The sequence below is a fragment of the Ostrea edulis genome, chromosome 3, assembly GCF_947568905.1.
Source record: "Ostrea edulis chromosome 3, xbOstEdul1.1, whole genome shotgun sequence".
Classification (NCBI taxonomy): Eukaryota; Metazoa; Mollusca; class Bivalvia; order Ostreida; family Ostreidae; genus Ostrea; species Ostrea edulis.
This window is the reverse complement of record NC_079166.1, coordinates 20,726,716-20,742,649: the sequence shown is the minus strand read 5'-3', so window position 1 is coordinate 20,742,649 and position 15,934 is coordinate 20,726,716. Positions and strand designations below refer to the sequence as shown.

The window sequence follows — 15,934 nt, the reverse complement described above, 5'->3', positions numbered from 1 at the left end:
CAGAAGAAATCTTTCTGTGATGCAGGTTCTGATGGTGATAGAGTTCTATATTTGTAGGGGCATTTTATTTCAAGAGTTCCACAAGATTCTTTGCAATGTGGACAATGGAGAAGTCCATCTGGGCTGGTACCAAGATAAGGGTAACTTGGATTAGTAAGGAGACCACATTCTTCTACATGCAGTGAAGGATGGTGTTTTTTGGCGCGATATAAATACATTCGTCTTGCTGCAGCCTCATGAGTATTTCCCCAGTGGGTGGCATCTGATTTGAAAGAATTGTAATTCATGATGGATTTCACTACATTTTCTGAACCAGTTGTTTCCCTCATTTTGCAAATTTGTCCAAAGTTGGAACTTGTTACCCTACCAATTCGTGCTTCAATCCAGTGCTTGCTTTTTCTTTGCCCTTTTGTTAACTGTTGGATAGTTTTTACATCATTTTCTGAAATTGACATTTGTTGAAAATACTCCTCAAATTTTTCCTGACAGAGATGGGAATCTAGTTTCACAGAATCATGATATTGAAAAGGAACATTTTGTAGGTTGGGTAATGACGAGCTATGCATGTCTTCCTGAATAGGGATTGTTTGCAGAAATGCCGCATTTGGATTGCATCGACGCAATTTTTCAGCAAATTGTATCTTATCAATGTCAAGTAGTTTAGAACCTGATCTACTTGTGTCTGTTTTTGCAGATTTGTGGTGCCCAAAGTCTTTGTTCTTTTTGAAGTCATATTTGTTAAAAGACAAATCTTCTGCTTTTTTGGGACTCAGTTTCCTTTTACGTGGTTGAACCCATTTACACTCTGCTGACGTTGCTGAATTAAGTCCATCAACTTTGTTCTCCGTAATATCTACGAGTGCATATAACGTAGCAGATATATGGTTGCATGCCTCACCTTCCCTAAAATTATCATAATGGCAGGTTGATATGCAGTTATAACAAATATTCTGAGAGTATTGCATAGCGATATATAGTCCCCTACCGGTTGCAAAAATTATTGGACCGCAACAATATTCGAAGTTCATTATGTAGATAATGGTAAAGGGGGAAATTATGAAACCAGGATAGGAAAGTTGGAAAAATATCAAAATTAATATGTAACTTGTTATGGAAAAGCAATGTACCAAATATCAAATGAATATCTGCAAGAACAGCGAAAAAGTGCGGAAACTGATTTACTGGACTGACTGGCAGACAGACGGAGTGCAAACCTAAAGTCCCCCCCCCTCCAATAAAAAGACAAACCTCTTTAACGCATACTTCAAATGGGGAGGGGGTGTCGTTTCAATTTTATGGGTTCAATTCCTCAGTTAAACCTTTTATTTTACCACTCAGTACTACTCCAGAAAAATTTAAGGGGGGGGGGGGGGGTCACCGGATTTTTGCTTGCTTACCATTTTCGTTTTTCATGTAGAAATTTCCCATTATTGAAATGTTATAGCCACAAGTTTAAAAGATGGGTATTGACAATAATTGTTATTCAAAATAATTTTATTTTAAATCAAGCAATTTATATGATTTTTAGCGTTTAAATACAGGGTATGTAATCTACGTATCCACGAATTTCAGGGGGGGGGGGTTACTGCCTCCGTGAAACAAAATCAATTTAGCATGAACATATACTTCGAGTTTTCCTCTTAAAAACTGTCGTGTTTATTTCATTTTTTTTCCTCTCTCTCTTGTTACAAATCTCAAAAAATCGAAACAATTTCACTTTTTCATTTATATAATTTTCAATTTCATCTTTACGTTAATTTTCTATAGGAAATTAGAATCTTTTGCGTGGTTAGGTCGTCGTCTATCAAATGTAAAAATATTTTCTTTTTTTCAAACGACCGCGTTAATTCGAATCCCTCACGGACATAAGGTTTTTTCAATGTAGATTTTTTTTCTTATTTGAAACACACTTCTAGAGTATTCAAAAATGTTTCATGTCAAATTTCTGCTTATTACGATGTGCCGAGTTTGTAATAAACTTTTAACCTGGACATTGTTTAGTTTGTTTAGTTGGACTTCGTGTCCAATATGTGAATGAGACTCACAACAAACACGCCAAATACCTGTATTTTAATAGTCAAGGCTGCTAACGAGAACTTATGTTTTATGAATTAACAATGGGGAATCCTACAGGTATACGTATATAAGAGTTTAAATCTAGATGGAGGTCAGTTCCGCATGTACGTCACAACACTTGCCGCTTCTGTGCAACACCCTCTTTTCTCAGGAGCTTTATTCTGGATAATTTAGACCCTTTTTCTAGCACAGCTAGACTTATAAAATGTCAGAGGTTGCTTGTTAAATATTAAAATAGTAAACGTTCAGCGATAAGAGTTCTGACACGATATACGTCTTGGTATGTTAGACAGACACTTCTGAATGCTGCAAATATCCACCTCCTTAAACTGCAGCGTCTACCCTTTAACCCAACATGTATTATATAAATGAAATGAGAAAGAATTGCAGCTGAATTCATTTATTTAATTAAAAACATCCAGTTTCAAATACAATTATAACCATAAAGAATTATTTAGATTTATTTATATACCGTTGCAAACAATCGGTAAAACTGACATACACATGAATTTTTATTTAAATATGAATTTTTATAGTAAATACCTTATAGAAGATGGAAAGTGTATATGATTTAATTAACTTATCTTTAGTCAGCTGGAAATTTGTAAAAACACGTGCCCCCCCCCCCCTTCCCGGACTTGGATTACACCTATGAACAAATTATTTATATCAATCGAGAATATATATTGAATAAATGAAACTTGATTTTGTGATTACATTACTTAGTTTTCTGCATTTTAAATATAAATCAGACGATATACATACCCGGCTGCACATGTACAATTTGCGGAGTGGACACGTCTAGTTACTTTGGACAGAGTTACCCAAACATTGTAATCGGGTTTGTTTTTGACATAGTCCGTTGGTAATGATGGGACAACTTTAGCCCTGATAAAACAATGAGAGCATTCCTCATTTACAGCATGATATTGGAGATCATACACGTGCCGATCTTCGTAAAAAACCCGAGCTTTGAGCTGACGAGTTGCCATCATTTTTTGGGAATCGGTTGTTCTGTTTTGACTTAATACTAAATAATTGTACAAGTCGTTGTTGGAGATATTAGGAAATAAGTGAACGTCCGACTTCCAGTTCGATTTTAAAGATTCTGGATCAGGTAAAATTTCACTGAGGGGAGTCATTAACTTTTCAAAACGCCGAATACCATCACTTATAGCATCTGACACACTTGTTTCTGAGACAGTTTTTTTGTTCAGAAAAATCACACCCTTGACTCGTTCAAGGAGTTCTTGTTTGTTTCCACTGACCATTTCCTTACGTTCCCGAAGAAAAGATTTTAACTGTTTGATAGACCATTTTTCAATTTCAGCATCCATATTCGATATGTAACTCGAATTTCGCGCAGTATGATCGTGTTACTACCCAGAAGTTGTCATAAGCACACTAAATGTTAGAGTACAAAGAGAGATAACTCACGTTTTCGGATAGGCCTATACCAGAGGTGTACAGTAATCAAACTACTAATTGAGGCAACCCGTACATTTCCCCAGAGTTCTATTCATATACGTTCTATTCATATAATCACCCTGTATTTAAACATTATCTTGCAATGAAATTTATTCAGAAGTCTTCGTTCGTTGCATCTTCATGTCAGTATTCTGTTACGTTTAAATCCAAATTTTCAAAAGCAAAATGATGAATGTTTCGTAACAAAGAATTTCAGATTAATGAGTCGAAGAAAAGTAGGAAGTAAATTAAAATGAACTTTGATTTAGTCCTGAGACTGACCTGTGGAAATATTTTACACGAGGATTATTGTTTTGAAAGATATAAGAAAGAAAACCCATTTTACTTGATACAGGTGCTATGGGACTCAAATAAATAGTTGAATACAAACACGCCACGCATCATTGTTACATGATATGCAATATCTCTTGGTTCAATATGATTTTAGATAGAATGACAAGGAAGTACGTTACACGGATGAATGATAAACAGTCTATTTTTATGTCAGTCTTACCCCGCAGTTACAGTCCTTAATAGAATGTACATATTATGTATTTGTGTAGCCAAGAAGTGTTATGATCTGAGGTCATTGTTCTATGATTTTCTCAACATTGATAATTCTTGAGAAATATATTTCTCATGAATCTCTTCAGTGAGTGATAGATGGATTTTAAATGATTCGAAATACCGTTTGCTACCTATGGTGGCATAGTTCTGCCTCCCACTTGTCAGATAATTATGTCGACTTGTCAGATCTTTTTGTTGACTTGTCAAATAGTTATGTCGACTTGTCAGATGTTTTTGTTGACTTGTCATTTATTCACGTGTTTAAATAATCAATATGAAAATGTGTCCATGCCCAGTTTATGCCATCCAGTTGACAACATATATTTCTGACAAGTTTACATAAAGATCTGACAAGTCGATATAATTATCTGACAAGTCGACATCATTATCTGACAAGTCGACATGTTTATCTGACAAGTCAACATAATTACTTGTCAGATAATGATGTTGGCTTGTCAGAAAATTATGTCGACTTGTCAGATATTATGATGACAAGTAGATGTCAGTTAATGTCTTTAACAGGCTAAAATAACGAGATACTGAGTTCCTAGACTTGATAATTATTATCTGACAAGCCTACATAATAATCTGACAAGTCGACATAAATATCTGACGAGTCGACATAATCATCTGACAAGTCGACATAAACATCTGACAACTGGTGGCAGAAATATGCCACCATAGCTACCCTCACCTTTTTCATTCTTTCTATTCTGAGTAGGCATTAGAATTATAATTGTGTCCGATACGGTACATTTCTTGCGTACGTGCACTGTCATAGCTTGAAAACAGTTGTTACGATACATAATAAATCAAGTTGTGCGATCTCATCTCACAATTCATAATGCAATATATAAGATCAAAGATCGTTCATCGCACGCATGGGGAAGGGATCTGTATGTCGTAGATAAAACAATTTAAAGCGATAATATACGTCGTTTTATATAAGAAAGTTTGCCAGGACATAAAACGGCTCATAATATTTAAGTTTCATATTCATACGTATTGTAATTAATGAACAGAATATTCCATTGGTGAAACTAAGTGTTGCTTCCTGCATTAAACAACAAGAGCTAATATGAATACTGTAAAGTGGTTATTTCCGCCGAGGGTTAAGTACGCGTTTTATATACTGTAAAGTGGTTATTTACGCCGGGGGTTAAGTACGCGTTTTATATACTGTAAAGTGGTTATTTACGCCGGGGGTTAAGTACGCGTTATATATACTGTAAAGTGGTTATTTACGCCGTGGGTTAAGTACGCGTTATATATACTGTAAAGTGGTTATTTACGCCGGGGGTTAAGTACGCGTTTTATATACTGTAAAGTGGTTATTTACGCTGGGGGTTAAGTACACGTTATATATACTGTAAAGTGGTTATTTACGCCGGGGGTTAAGTACGCGTTTTCCACGGTAAACTTTACACGTGGGGGGGGGGGGGATACGCGGTAACTGAATATAATATATATCATATCAAATATGTATAACTATATGCGTTATGGAAATTTAAGCGCTTATTACGTGACCGTGTAATTATTGTAATTTCCCCCTCGCGTAAATAAACACTTCTACAGTACTTTGTGACCTTACTCGGACAGTGTACAGTGTATAATATTACGTTGCATAATCTTACGTCACTTTCGACTGATAATGACAGATGTGTCAAAAGCCTGCAAGGGATGAAACACTAAATTATTGATTGTACATCTTGTATTTATTTACTGTTGAAATAGGTGTACGTACAATGTACTGGAGTCTATAACAGCGGCCTGGTAAACGTTAACGAAGTCGATGCGTCTTTTCCAATTACGTTTTAAAAATTCAATTAAACAGTATATATTGTAAAGTTTAATATGCATTTCACATTTATTTTATAGTATATGATACAAACTTATTCGGTTGTTTTAATGCTCAAAAGTATGTTGATATGAGCTATATCATTGTTTCATCAAATCTTGCTGATATCTCTACCTGGTTCCAATGTTTTATCCCAACAGGTCAACCAAAACCTTAATCCAGCAGGAAAACATTTTAAATTGCGGAAATTCGTAATGTGTAGATTCGGATTAAAGGTATTATTCGTAGAAGGAAAGTCACTGGTTTCCCCTATGTTTTGTAAGATCACCCTGACATCGTTAAGTGTTTTCACACTAAAGGTAGGCGATATCCTTGACACGGTTCGTGTTCACACGTGTCACTACAGGTTACATAAAATAGGTATCATATTTAAGATGCATTTGAGTTGAAAGTAAATTAATGGGTTTTCCTTACATATGTTACACCGAGTGGAGAAGGAAACATTTTAGCAATGCCAGCAGATTGACGCAAATAGTGGAGGTATGATAATCAGGTTGAGCAAAATTTGAAAACATGGAGATGTATTGGAGATATCCCATGCTCTATAGTTTTCTTTTATTTATAAGTTCCTCTATAGCTGAAAATGTCGCCTGGCATTTGTGCGCGTTTGGATCTGTGAATTGTTCTTGTGAAAATACTCACCACCAAATTAAAGTCGACTGCTCAAATAAGTATCTTCAAAGTGTTCCACATTTTCAAAGAAATGTGTCCTGGATTGATTTGAGCGATAATGACATTAAACACATCAGCGGTCATTTTCCGGAGACTGTGTCGTACATAGATCTGTCGCGAAATGAACTAAAATCACTAAGCAACAAACCTTTCCATGGATTACGAAATCTGAAATCATTGAATCTGGAAGAAAATAAGATTGACATATCCGAATTACATAAAGGACTGTTTGCAGATTTATATTCACTAACTGAACTGAGTCTTAAAAGGAATTCACATCCAGGCGCGAACGCTATAGTGCGTGACGAAGTTTTTGCAGAACTGAAATCATTACAGGTTTTAAAAATTGATGGACCAAAAAACATCTCTTTTGGAAAGGGATTTTCAAATCTAACAAACTTATACAAGCTTGATTTGTCTGGAATTACGGGAAATTGTTCATTCACAAGGATTACTCAAGACATGTTTAAAAACATGCTTAACTTGAAATATGTAGATGTTTCAGCATGCAATATCATCGATATTGAAGAAGGTGCATTTGGAGTTCTACCTTTACTACAATACCTTGATGTGTCCTACAATAAAAGACTCGGATTTGCTTCACTTCCAAATATCACACATAACCTCAACAAGACATTAATTAATATTTTACATATCAATGGTATTATGTGCTTGACTGGAACAGGCTCTAAAATCCTCAGGCATCATCTGAGCAACATAGACAATACCAATCTTACCGAGATACACATTGAAAGGAACAGACTTGAACAATTCGAACCAGGTGTGATAAAATGTTTTCCTAAAACGCTGAAAAAATTTTCGCTAGGAGAAAATAAACTGACCCAAGGGATACATTATTGACTTCTTTTTTCTTGAAAATCTTCGTGTTTTAAACTTAAGCGTTCAGTTAAGAGCTGCTCCGTATCCTTCATCCATATTTGAAGACTGCAAGGAAAAAACTGATGATTGTGACAATAATGTTCCAAATCACATTGGAGAACAAGAAATTGTTACGTCCAAGGATAGTTATACAGAATCGCAAAGAAAGTGGCTAATCACATTTATTTTTCCTAAATCCTTAGAAATATTTTATGGGAATGTAAGTCGACTTGATGAGAACATTCGTGAATTCGGAATAAATGGCTCTAATTTCCGCGAGATCTATCTGCAGAACAATTTTTTCTACTCGTGGAATGGACCCTTGCACGGCGCAGAGGGAATTCAGATCCTTGACTTGTCAAATAACTTCTGTTCTTACATCTCTCCACATTTTTTTAAGTATGGCAGTGGTCTGAAAGTCCTTAATTTATCAAAGAATAATATAGGTCAAAGCTTATCAAATGATAAAGAAGGGAAAACATTTGAAAATCTCGTATCTCTAGAAAATCTTGATTTGTCACTTAATAGCATCGTGTCGTTATCTGTTCAAATATTTAAGAACACGCGAAAGTTGAAGACATTGAATCTAAAAAATAACCTGCTATCGGAATGGCGGATGAACATCGGTCATTTGAAAAACATCAAATATATAAACCTCGCACAAAATAGACTTACCACAATTGAAGAGAGATACCGACCCTCATTTGAAACTTTATTTTTAACATCAAACCTTACGGTAGATCTATCTGGAAACAAGATTCTATGTTCCTGTGATAATGTAGACTTCCTGTCGTGGATCACACGTAATAGAAGAAACTTTGCACGTTTTATAGACTATGAATGTTCCTCTTCAATTTCTGAAATGTTTGATTTTAGGAATTCGGAGCATTCTTTGCTGTCTTTGAAAGAAATTTGCAGATCATATATTGAGATATATATCGCGACGTCTGTCACTTTAGCTTTTATTTTCAGTACAGTCGTTGGAATAATTCTACAGAAAAATAAATGGAAAATTCGTTACCTAATTTTCAAAGCAAAGCAACGTTTAAGACAAGTAGGGAAATATTCCAATGAGTTTTCTTCATCTTCAATTTCTTATGAATATGATGCAATGCTTTCGTATTCAAGAAGTGAGCTATCCTTCATTTTAACGGATTTTATACCTCGAGTGGAAAATAATTCTAACATAAAACTTTACATCAGAGACCGAGATGAGCCTGCTGGAGTAGCAAAAGGTCAAGTCATTATGGATGCGATTCAGGACAGCAAGCGAGTGATCTGCTTAATATCAAAAAGGTTTCTCAAATCGAAATGGCGAGATTATGAATTGAATATGGCCCGGATTGAAGCCATAGAAGCTAGACAAAATTTGAGGTTCGAGACGCGTGTGTCATAGAATATCCCCAGGAAGCATGTGCATATGACGACTTCTGGGAAACTGTAAAAACCCTTATTGGGGAAGATTTATAAAATATTCATTTATTCTTTGAATATTTAGATTCTGAGTATGAGAATGAATGCAGTGCCTAATTTATTTATTTCATTTTCAAAAAGAGGCTATTACTATCTGAATGATCGCATATGGTGTACATGTATCTTTGATTCTATGATTGAATAAAATATTTTATGTAGAAAAACAAAACATCTTATATAGAGTCAAATGTGTTTTTATGACTGAAATGTAATTGATACAAATTAAAATATGAATATACGTATGATTATTTTTATATTCTGGAAATTAGAGTAATGATGGATTTATTAATGTAACTCGTTTTCCGCTCTAAAAGTGGAGAACGTGTATTCATTTCCATTGATTAGAACTAAAACTAATAAATTCTCAAACAAAATATATAGGTCATCCCACTTTTCCAAATGCCAGACAGAATAAACAGAATCAGATATCTACGTAAAATATGTACTTTTCCTTAAACAACATTATCAAAATTTCGCAAAACCTGGTTGCAATGATATAAAAATTACAATTTCATGAATCTGTCTCTTTACAAAAATATGCAGAATGTCAGTGAAAAATAAAGGAAATCTATCGCAGAATGGATTTCATAAAGAAATCAATGAAAACGAAAGTTAATGCTCTTGTACTCAATATTTTGAAACATATCATTGATTATTCATATATAAATTAAACTTTTGTAATAGTTCATGTTTAACAAGATTTTTGTTTTACAATTACTAAAGATTCCAGCAAAATTTATATTCCTGTCATGCATAAATATAAATAAATCATTGATTTTGCAAAGTCTTATGCCAACACATGATAGTGGAATTACTTTAACCGCAAGGAGTACGAATTAATCAATGAATATAATCAGCACAAACATTAACTGGTACCCAGTGAGGTTCTGGGAACTATACACTTCTAACCACGCTTAGTATTTTACATATGTTCTAGAACGATGTATTTAGTCAGGTGAGTCCTTATTCCAGTAAACACGAAAAATGAACTCTATGTTAATTTTTTTTCTTAATTAACAGATCTATCAATGTCTGGGAAATGTTTCTGGATCACGTATTAAGCGCATGGTATATATATATGATATTACGTTAAATAACTGTATACCATTTCCATTCTCAACGACCGTGTAGCGTGTGACAGCGTGGCGAGAATTCCATCGTCATAAGTTTTATAGACTTGCCTAGATGATCGAGCGGTCTAGTGCGCTGGTTACATGCTGCTAGGAAATTTGGTTCCGCAGGTCGTGAGTTCAACCCCGGGTAGGGGCGGAAGTGGGTATCCAGATAAAGTGAAATTTTCTGTGCTTTATACATACATTCTACAACTAGTGACGTAAAACAAACAATCAACACATAATTTAAGAAATGTGAAACGTTCAGCTGCTTTTATTCCGGACACGTGATGTAGTATGTATGCATTCGTGATATAGTACTTTAGGGACATTTCAAGAGAAATCCATGCATTTTAATTGAAACATCTGAAGTTTCTATCACTTTAATTTTCCATTTTTAATGCACAAAACAAAACCACATGTTTTAAATTCATTGTTTAAAGTTAAAGAGTTTTGTAAAAGAATCCATACAGATGTAAATGAAGTTTTAAATACATCACCTTGAGGAAGAAAGCAGAATAGTGTCAATACCGACTGTGAAATAGAACCTCCGTTTTATGAGTCATATTATGTTAGAGTCGTTGACATCCAATGTCCAGGGCTTGACAGGGGGAACCGCCATCACTTTGTTGAACATCCTAGATTTGACACGACAACAAGATCGATAATCCAACAGGGGGTCAGTCAGTTATGAAATGACCACTCTGTGTAATAGGCTACTGTATGCATATCACCAGATTTTTTCATTATGTCATGAGATATGCAAAAGCATCAATACAGTATTGCTCTTTTTTGTTTCATATGCCCGACACAAAGATAATGAATCATATATACTGTACATATGTATATCTTGACTCATATATTGTAATCAATATACTTACTTACTCAGTCCTCTTCACACTGGTCAGTGCATAAGGCTTCCACAGCTGTTCGCCATCTGTCTCTGTCTTGTGCCTTTCTTTCCGCCTCTCTCATTGTTGTTCCAATTGTTTTCATTTCTGCTTCTACAGTTCTTCTCCAAGTTCCTTTAGGTAAAATTCGTTTTGGCGACAATATAGATGATTTCGGAGAAATAGCTTCCTGCTGACTTTCACTATGTAAAACTGATACGGTACCAATTTTGATGCACCAGATGCGCATTTCGACAAATGATGTCTCCTCAGTGATGCTCAACCGAAATCTTTGAAATCCGAAATAACTATGAAGTTTTAGAGCTAAATATAGCCAAAACAGCGTGCCAAAATTCTATTTCTCTTCATATGTTGCTGTAGCAAAGGGTCTATTCATCCGCTCAAAACATCAAGTGTGATCAGCTGCTTCGGTTTCTGTAGCAACGGTTATTTTTACGTGGTGAGGGAGCTAGCCTCACGCACAACCCTCCTCCTTTTGCACCCGGGCTTGGGACCGGCGTTGGCGGAGTTTGTAATGAATATAGAGAAGGTTAATCTTATTGAGGAGGTTATGTTAATCTAGACCAAATAAAAAATCAACAACCAACAATAACGACGTTTACCTACATCGTCACGTCTAAGATGGCAACAGTGAAACATGAACACTGCTACATGAATTATTAACGACATTTAAAACTTCGTTAAATAAGAAATGCATATCAATTCAAAATGTTGAATAAAATACACGGAGAACTTCAGGGTCACTCAGGGTAGCTTACTGACCTATTTTAGGGTCACTGACTTACCACTTCAATACCCTCCATGCCTACTCCAGAAAAATGAGAAGAAACCATAGCGTCACTCCTGACATCAGTATATATTCATGGAACTCAATGCTAATCACAATAACACTCCTGAAATCTTTCACCTGAAGTTGCTGGTATTTTCTTATTCTCGTTATCTACTCGGTACAGTGGTAATACTCACGAAGTTTGATGGTTCGACCTGTTAATGCTACACTGCTCTATTCTATCCAAAAAGAAGCCATGACATGCATGGCAATTCTAAACAATTGTTTTGGTCATATCATAAAAATTTAAAAGGTTTTGTACGCTTTTCTGAAAAATACCCCCAAAACATTAACTCATATGCTGAATAAAACGGCATACGTTATTTGTCGAAATGCGCATCTGGTGCATCAAAATTGGTATCAAAATATATGTTTTACATCCTCCTAGCCACCTGATCCCACCTCTGGTATATCCAGGGGTCAGAGTTTGCCCGACTCTCTATTTTGTATTCCATATAAGAATTATGAGATTGATTACTATTCTTTACCTTCACCTTTTCATGACATTAGATGAAATAGAGTAAGGGAGAAAATTGATATCTGGTTTTTCGTTTGTGAAAATATTGTCAATATTGACAGTTCTGATACACATCCATTAAGCTGGATCCTTAAGAAATACGTGTTATTTACGGACTCACTGTGGAAAATTAGTGAGTCACGTGTCAGTGAATCATACGCTATTACATCATTATATTACAGACACATATCATTGATGGAGTACTCTGGAAATGGCTGCTTTAATATGTGAAGTACTACAGTAACCGGATTCACATCAATCTGTTAAATGCAAATCATAGCGACATTAATTGTTAACTTATATCGTTATGTAACATGGTTGTGGTTCGAGTTAAGAAATCCACGAAAAGTGTATCTATGAGTTATACAAGTTACGAGTAATTCAATATAAGTGAAGGAGTTTTAAGTGTGATTTCCTGAAATGTTCAAGTTCACTGGAGAAGTATAAATACGAAACTAATGTCTAGGAAGTAAAATGCACGACGGATTTCAATGCTATAGATTATCATAAGAACTTTAATTCACTCTCGCAATTTTCATGATTATGGCTTCGTGTTCAAAGGTGGTATTTGTGCTTGCTCATCTTGTATTATTCGACGATGTTTTGATGACAAAAGATGTGCACCATGTTTGCATATTCAAACATGCCAATTGTACATGTGGAAATCTGCATCACCAAATGTTAGTTGATTGCTCACATAGAGATCTTCAGCATGTTCCAGAATTTTATGCAAATGTGTCCTGGATCGATTTAAGTAATAATGATATTGAAAATATAGAAGGTGGTTTTCCTAAGAACTCACATCACATCGACCTATCACGAAATAAGATACGGACACTTTATAACATGCCTTTCCGTGGATTGCGAAAATTGAGGACATTGAGCTTGGAAGGAAATAGAATACATTTGACATTGTTCTACAATGAATTGTTTGAGGATCTGTATTCTTTAAGAACATTGAATCTAAAAGGAAATTCTCCTCCTAAAGAAGGGGTGATAATCAGAGATAGGGTGTTTTCAGAACTGCAGTCACTGTAGATTTTACAGATGGATGGACCAAGTAATATTACGTTCGGAAAAGCTTTTGGGAGTTTAAGAAAACTACAGGCGTTGGATTTGTCTGGAATCACAGGGAATTGTTCATTCAAAAGGATTTATCAAGGTATGTTTACCAACATCCCTGGGCTGAAATATCTTGACGTTTCAGCATGCAATGTCAAAGACATTGATGAAGGTGCATTTGGAAACCTCCCTTTTCTTGAAAAACTAGATGTTTCTCACAACAAACAACTAGGTTTTGCTTCACTTCCGAATATTACACATAATCTGAACAAAAGCGCAATTAAAATACTACATATAAACGGCATCAATTGTTGGACTGGAACAGGTACTAAAATCCTCAGACATCATCTAATGAATATTAAGAATACCAGTCTTACCGAGATCTATATTGAGAAGAACAGACTTGAACAATTCGAGCCAGGGGCACTCCTAAATTTGCCTAAAATTTTAACAAAGCTTTCGCTTGGAGAAAACAAACTGACTCAAGGAATGTATATCATAGATTATTTTTTTCTTGAAAGGCTTCGAATTTTGAATATAAGTGTTCAATTACGACCTGCTCCAGGTCCATATCCAAAGTCAATATTTGAAGATTGTGAAGAGAAAACTGATGCATGCGGCGTAGGATCACGTTTACATTCAGTCGTGGAAGAAGACGATGAAAGAACGAAAGATAAAACTGTAATTAAAGATAGAATGATTCATAATTTAAAGTTCCCTAACGATACTCTAATAACAATTTATGTCCCAAGATCTCTTGAAATATTCTATGCAAACGTCAGTAGGCTTTACACACCAATACCAGAGTTCGGAATAAACTCGACTAACTTACGTGAGATTTATGGACAAAGCAATTTCTTCTACTCGTGGATTGGACCTATTCATGGCATGCAACATATATCTGTGCTTGATTTGTCCGACAATCTGTGTTCATACATCTCAGAGACATTTCTGAAATATGCCACTGGGTTAAAAGTCCTGAATTTATCTAATAATGATATTGGTCAAAGCTTATCTAAAGACGAAGAAGGAAAGATATTTGAAAATGTCATTTCAGTAGAAAATATTGATTTGTCACGTGATAATATCGTATCGTTACCTAGTCTTATGTTCAAGAATATGCGGAGGTTACAAATAATAAATCTAACAAATAACCTGCTATCTGCATGGAATGTAAAAATTGACCATATGAGAAATATCACATTCATAAGCCTTGCACAAAACAGACTTACTACAATTGAAATAGAAATTCGTTTAACACTTCTAGACTCATTCCAAAATTCCAACCTCACTATGGATCTTTCTGGGAACAAGTTTTTATGTTCGTGTGAAAATATAGACTTTTTGTCATGGATCACGCAATATAGAAGGAATTTTAAAAAATTTCAGTCATACAAATGTTCTTCTGCAAGCCCAAATGCATTTGCATTTTCAAATGCAGAAAGTTCATTGTTATATTTGAGGGAAACTTGCAAGTCTTATCTTGATGTGTGCATCGTCACTTCCGTCAGTATTGCCTTCGTGTCTAGTACACTTATCGGTGTAGTACTGCTGAAGAATAAATGGAAGATCCGATATTTCATTTTTAAGGTAAAACAACGTTTTAGAAAAGTCAGAGGATACTCGAATGAGTTTCATTCATCATCACTCTACTACAAATATCATGCAATGTTTTCTTACTCTAGAAGTGAGTTGACTTTCATTCTTCAGGAATTTATACCTCGAATAGAAGATGACTCTAACATTAAAATGTACATTCGTGACCGTGACGAGCCTGCAGGAGTAGAAAAAGGGCAAGCAATAATGGATGCTATTCAGGACAGCAGACGAGTGATATGCTTGATATCCAAAAAGTATCTCAAATCAAAGTGGCGAGGATATGAATTAAATATGGCGAGAATGGAAGCCATAGAAACTAGAGAGAATATGAAGTTTGTACATTTAGTCCTTTTCCCCGAGGTTTACAACGGCCATCTTCCAAAATATCTCCTGGACTTGGTCAGAGATAAAAGTGTCACTGAATTCCCTGATGAAGAATGCGCATACGATGACTTTTGGGAAACCTTAAAATCACTTATTTTAAAAGAATTGCAATCTGAATATTGATTGTAAGATGAAAAGGTGAAAATAACGAACAGCGAGCGATCAGTTTGTGAGAATGGTTAACAGGGAATACTTTCTCTTCCTAAACACCTGATCCCACATCTGATGTTTCCGGGGTGTTCGAATTCTCCCTACTCTCAATTTTATGTTCTCTATTAAATATATGAGATTGATCAAGATGTATTATTTTCACCTTTTTCTTAATAAATGTTCTCATTGAGATGTGTTTTTGATATTAAATGACCAGTCTGGATATAGTTTTAAAGGTCATATGAAACGATATCCTGAAGAAAATGAGTTATGTATGGAAATTCATTAATCAAAGTTTATGAAAGAAGAATTCATTTTTAATTTTTTTTATTCAATGCATTATAACGTCATAACAGCTGATCAAATATACTCGATCAC

The 15,934-nt window shown here is 35.0% G+C and overlaps 1 protein-coding gene across 1 annotated transcript; it reads left to right on the top strand.

Moving 5' to 3' along the window:
• The first annotated feature begins 12,847 nt into the window (after nt 1-12,847).
• LOC130052549 (toll-like receptor 4) lies at nt 12,848-15,746 on the top strand. Its single transcript, XM_056157731.1, has one exon. The coding sequence runs from the start codon at nt 13,409-13,411 to the stop codon at nt 15,527-15,529; it is 2,121 nt and encodes a 706-aa protein (XP_056013706.1). The 5' UTR covers nt 12,848-13,408; the 3' UTR covers nt 15,530-15,746.
• Nucleotides 15,747-15,934: the final 188 nt, after the last annotated feature.

Coding starts and splice junctions, on each gene's coding strand:
- LOC130052549 (XM_056157731.1), top strand. CDS start 13,409: ATGGATGGACCAAGTAATATTACGTTCGGAAAAGCTTTTGGGAGTTTA.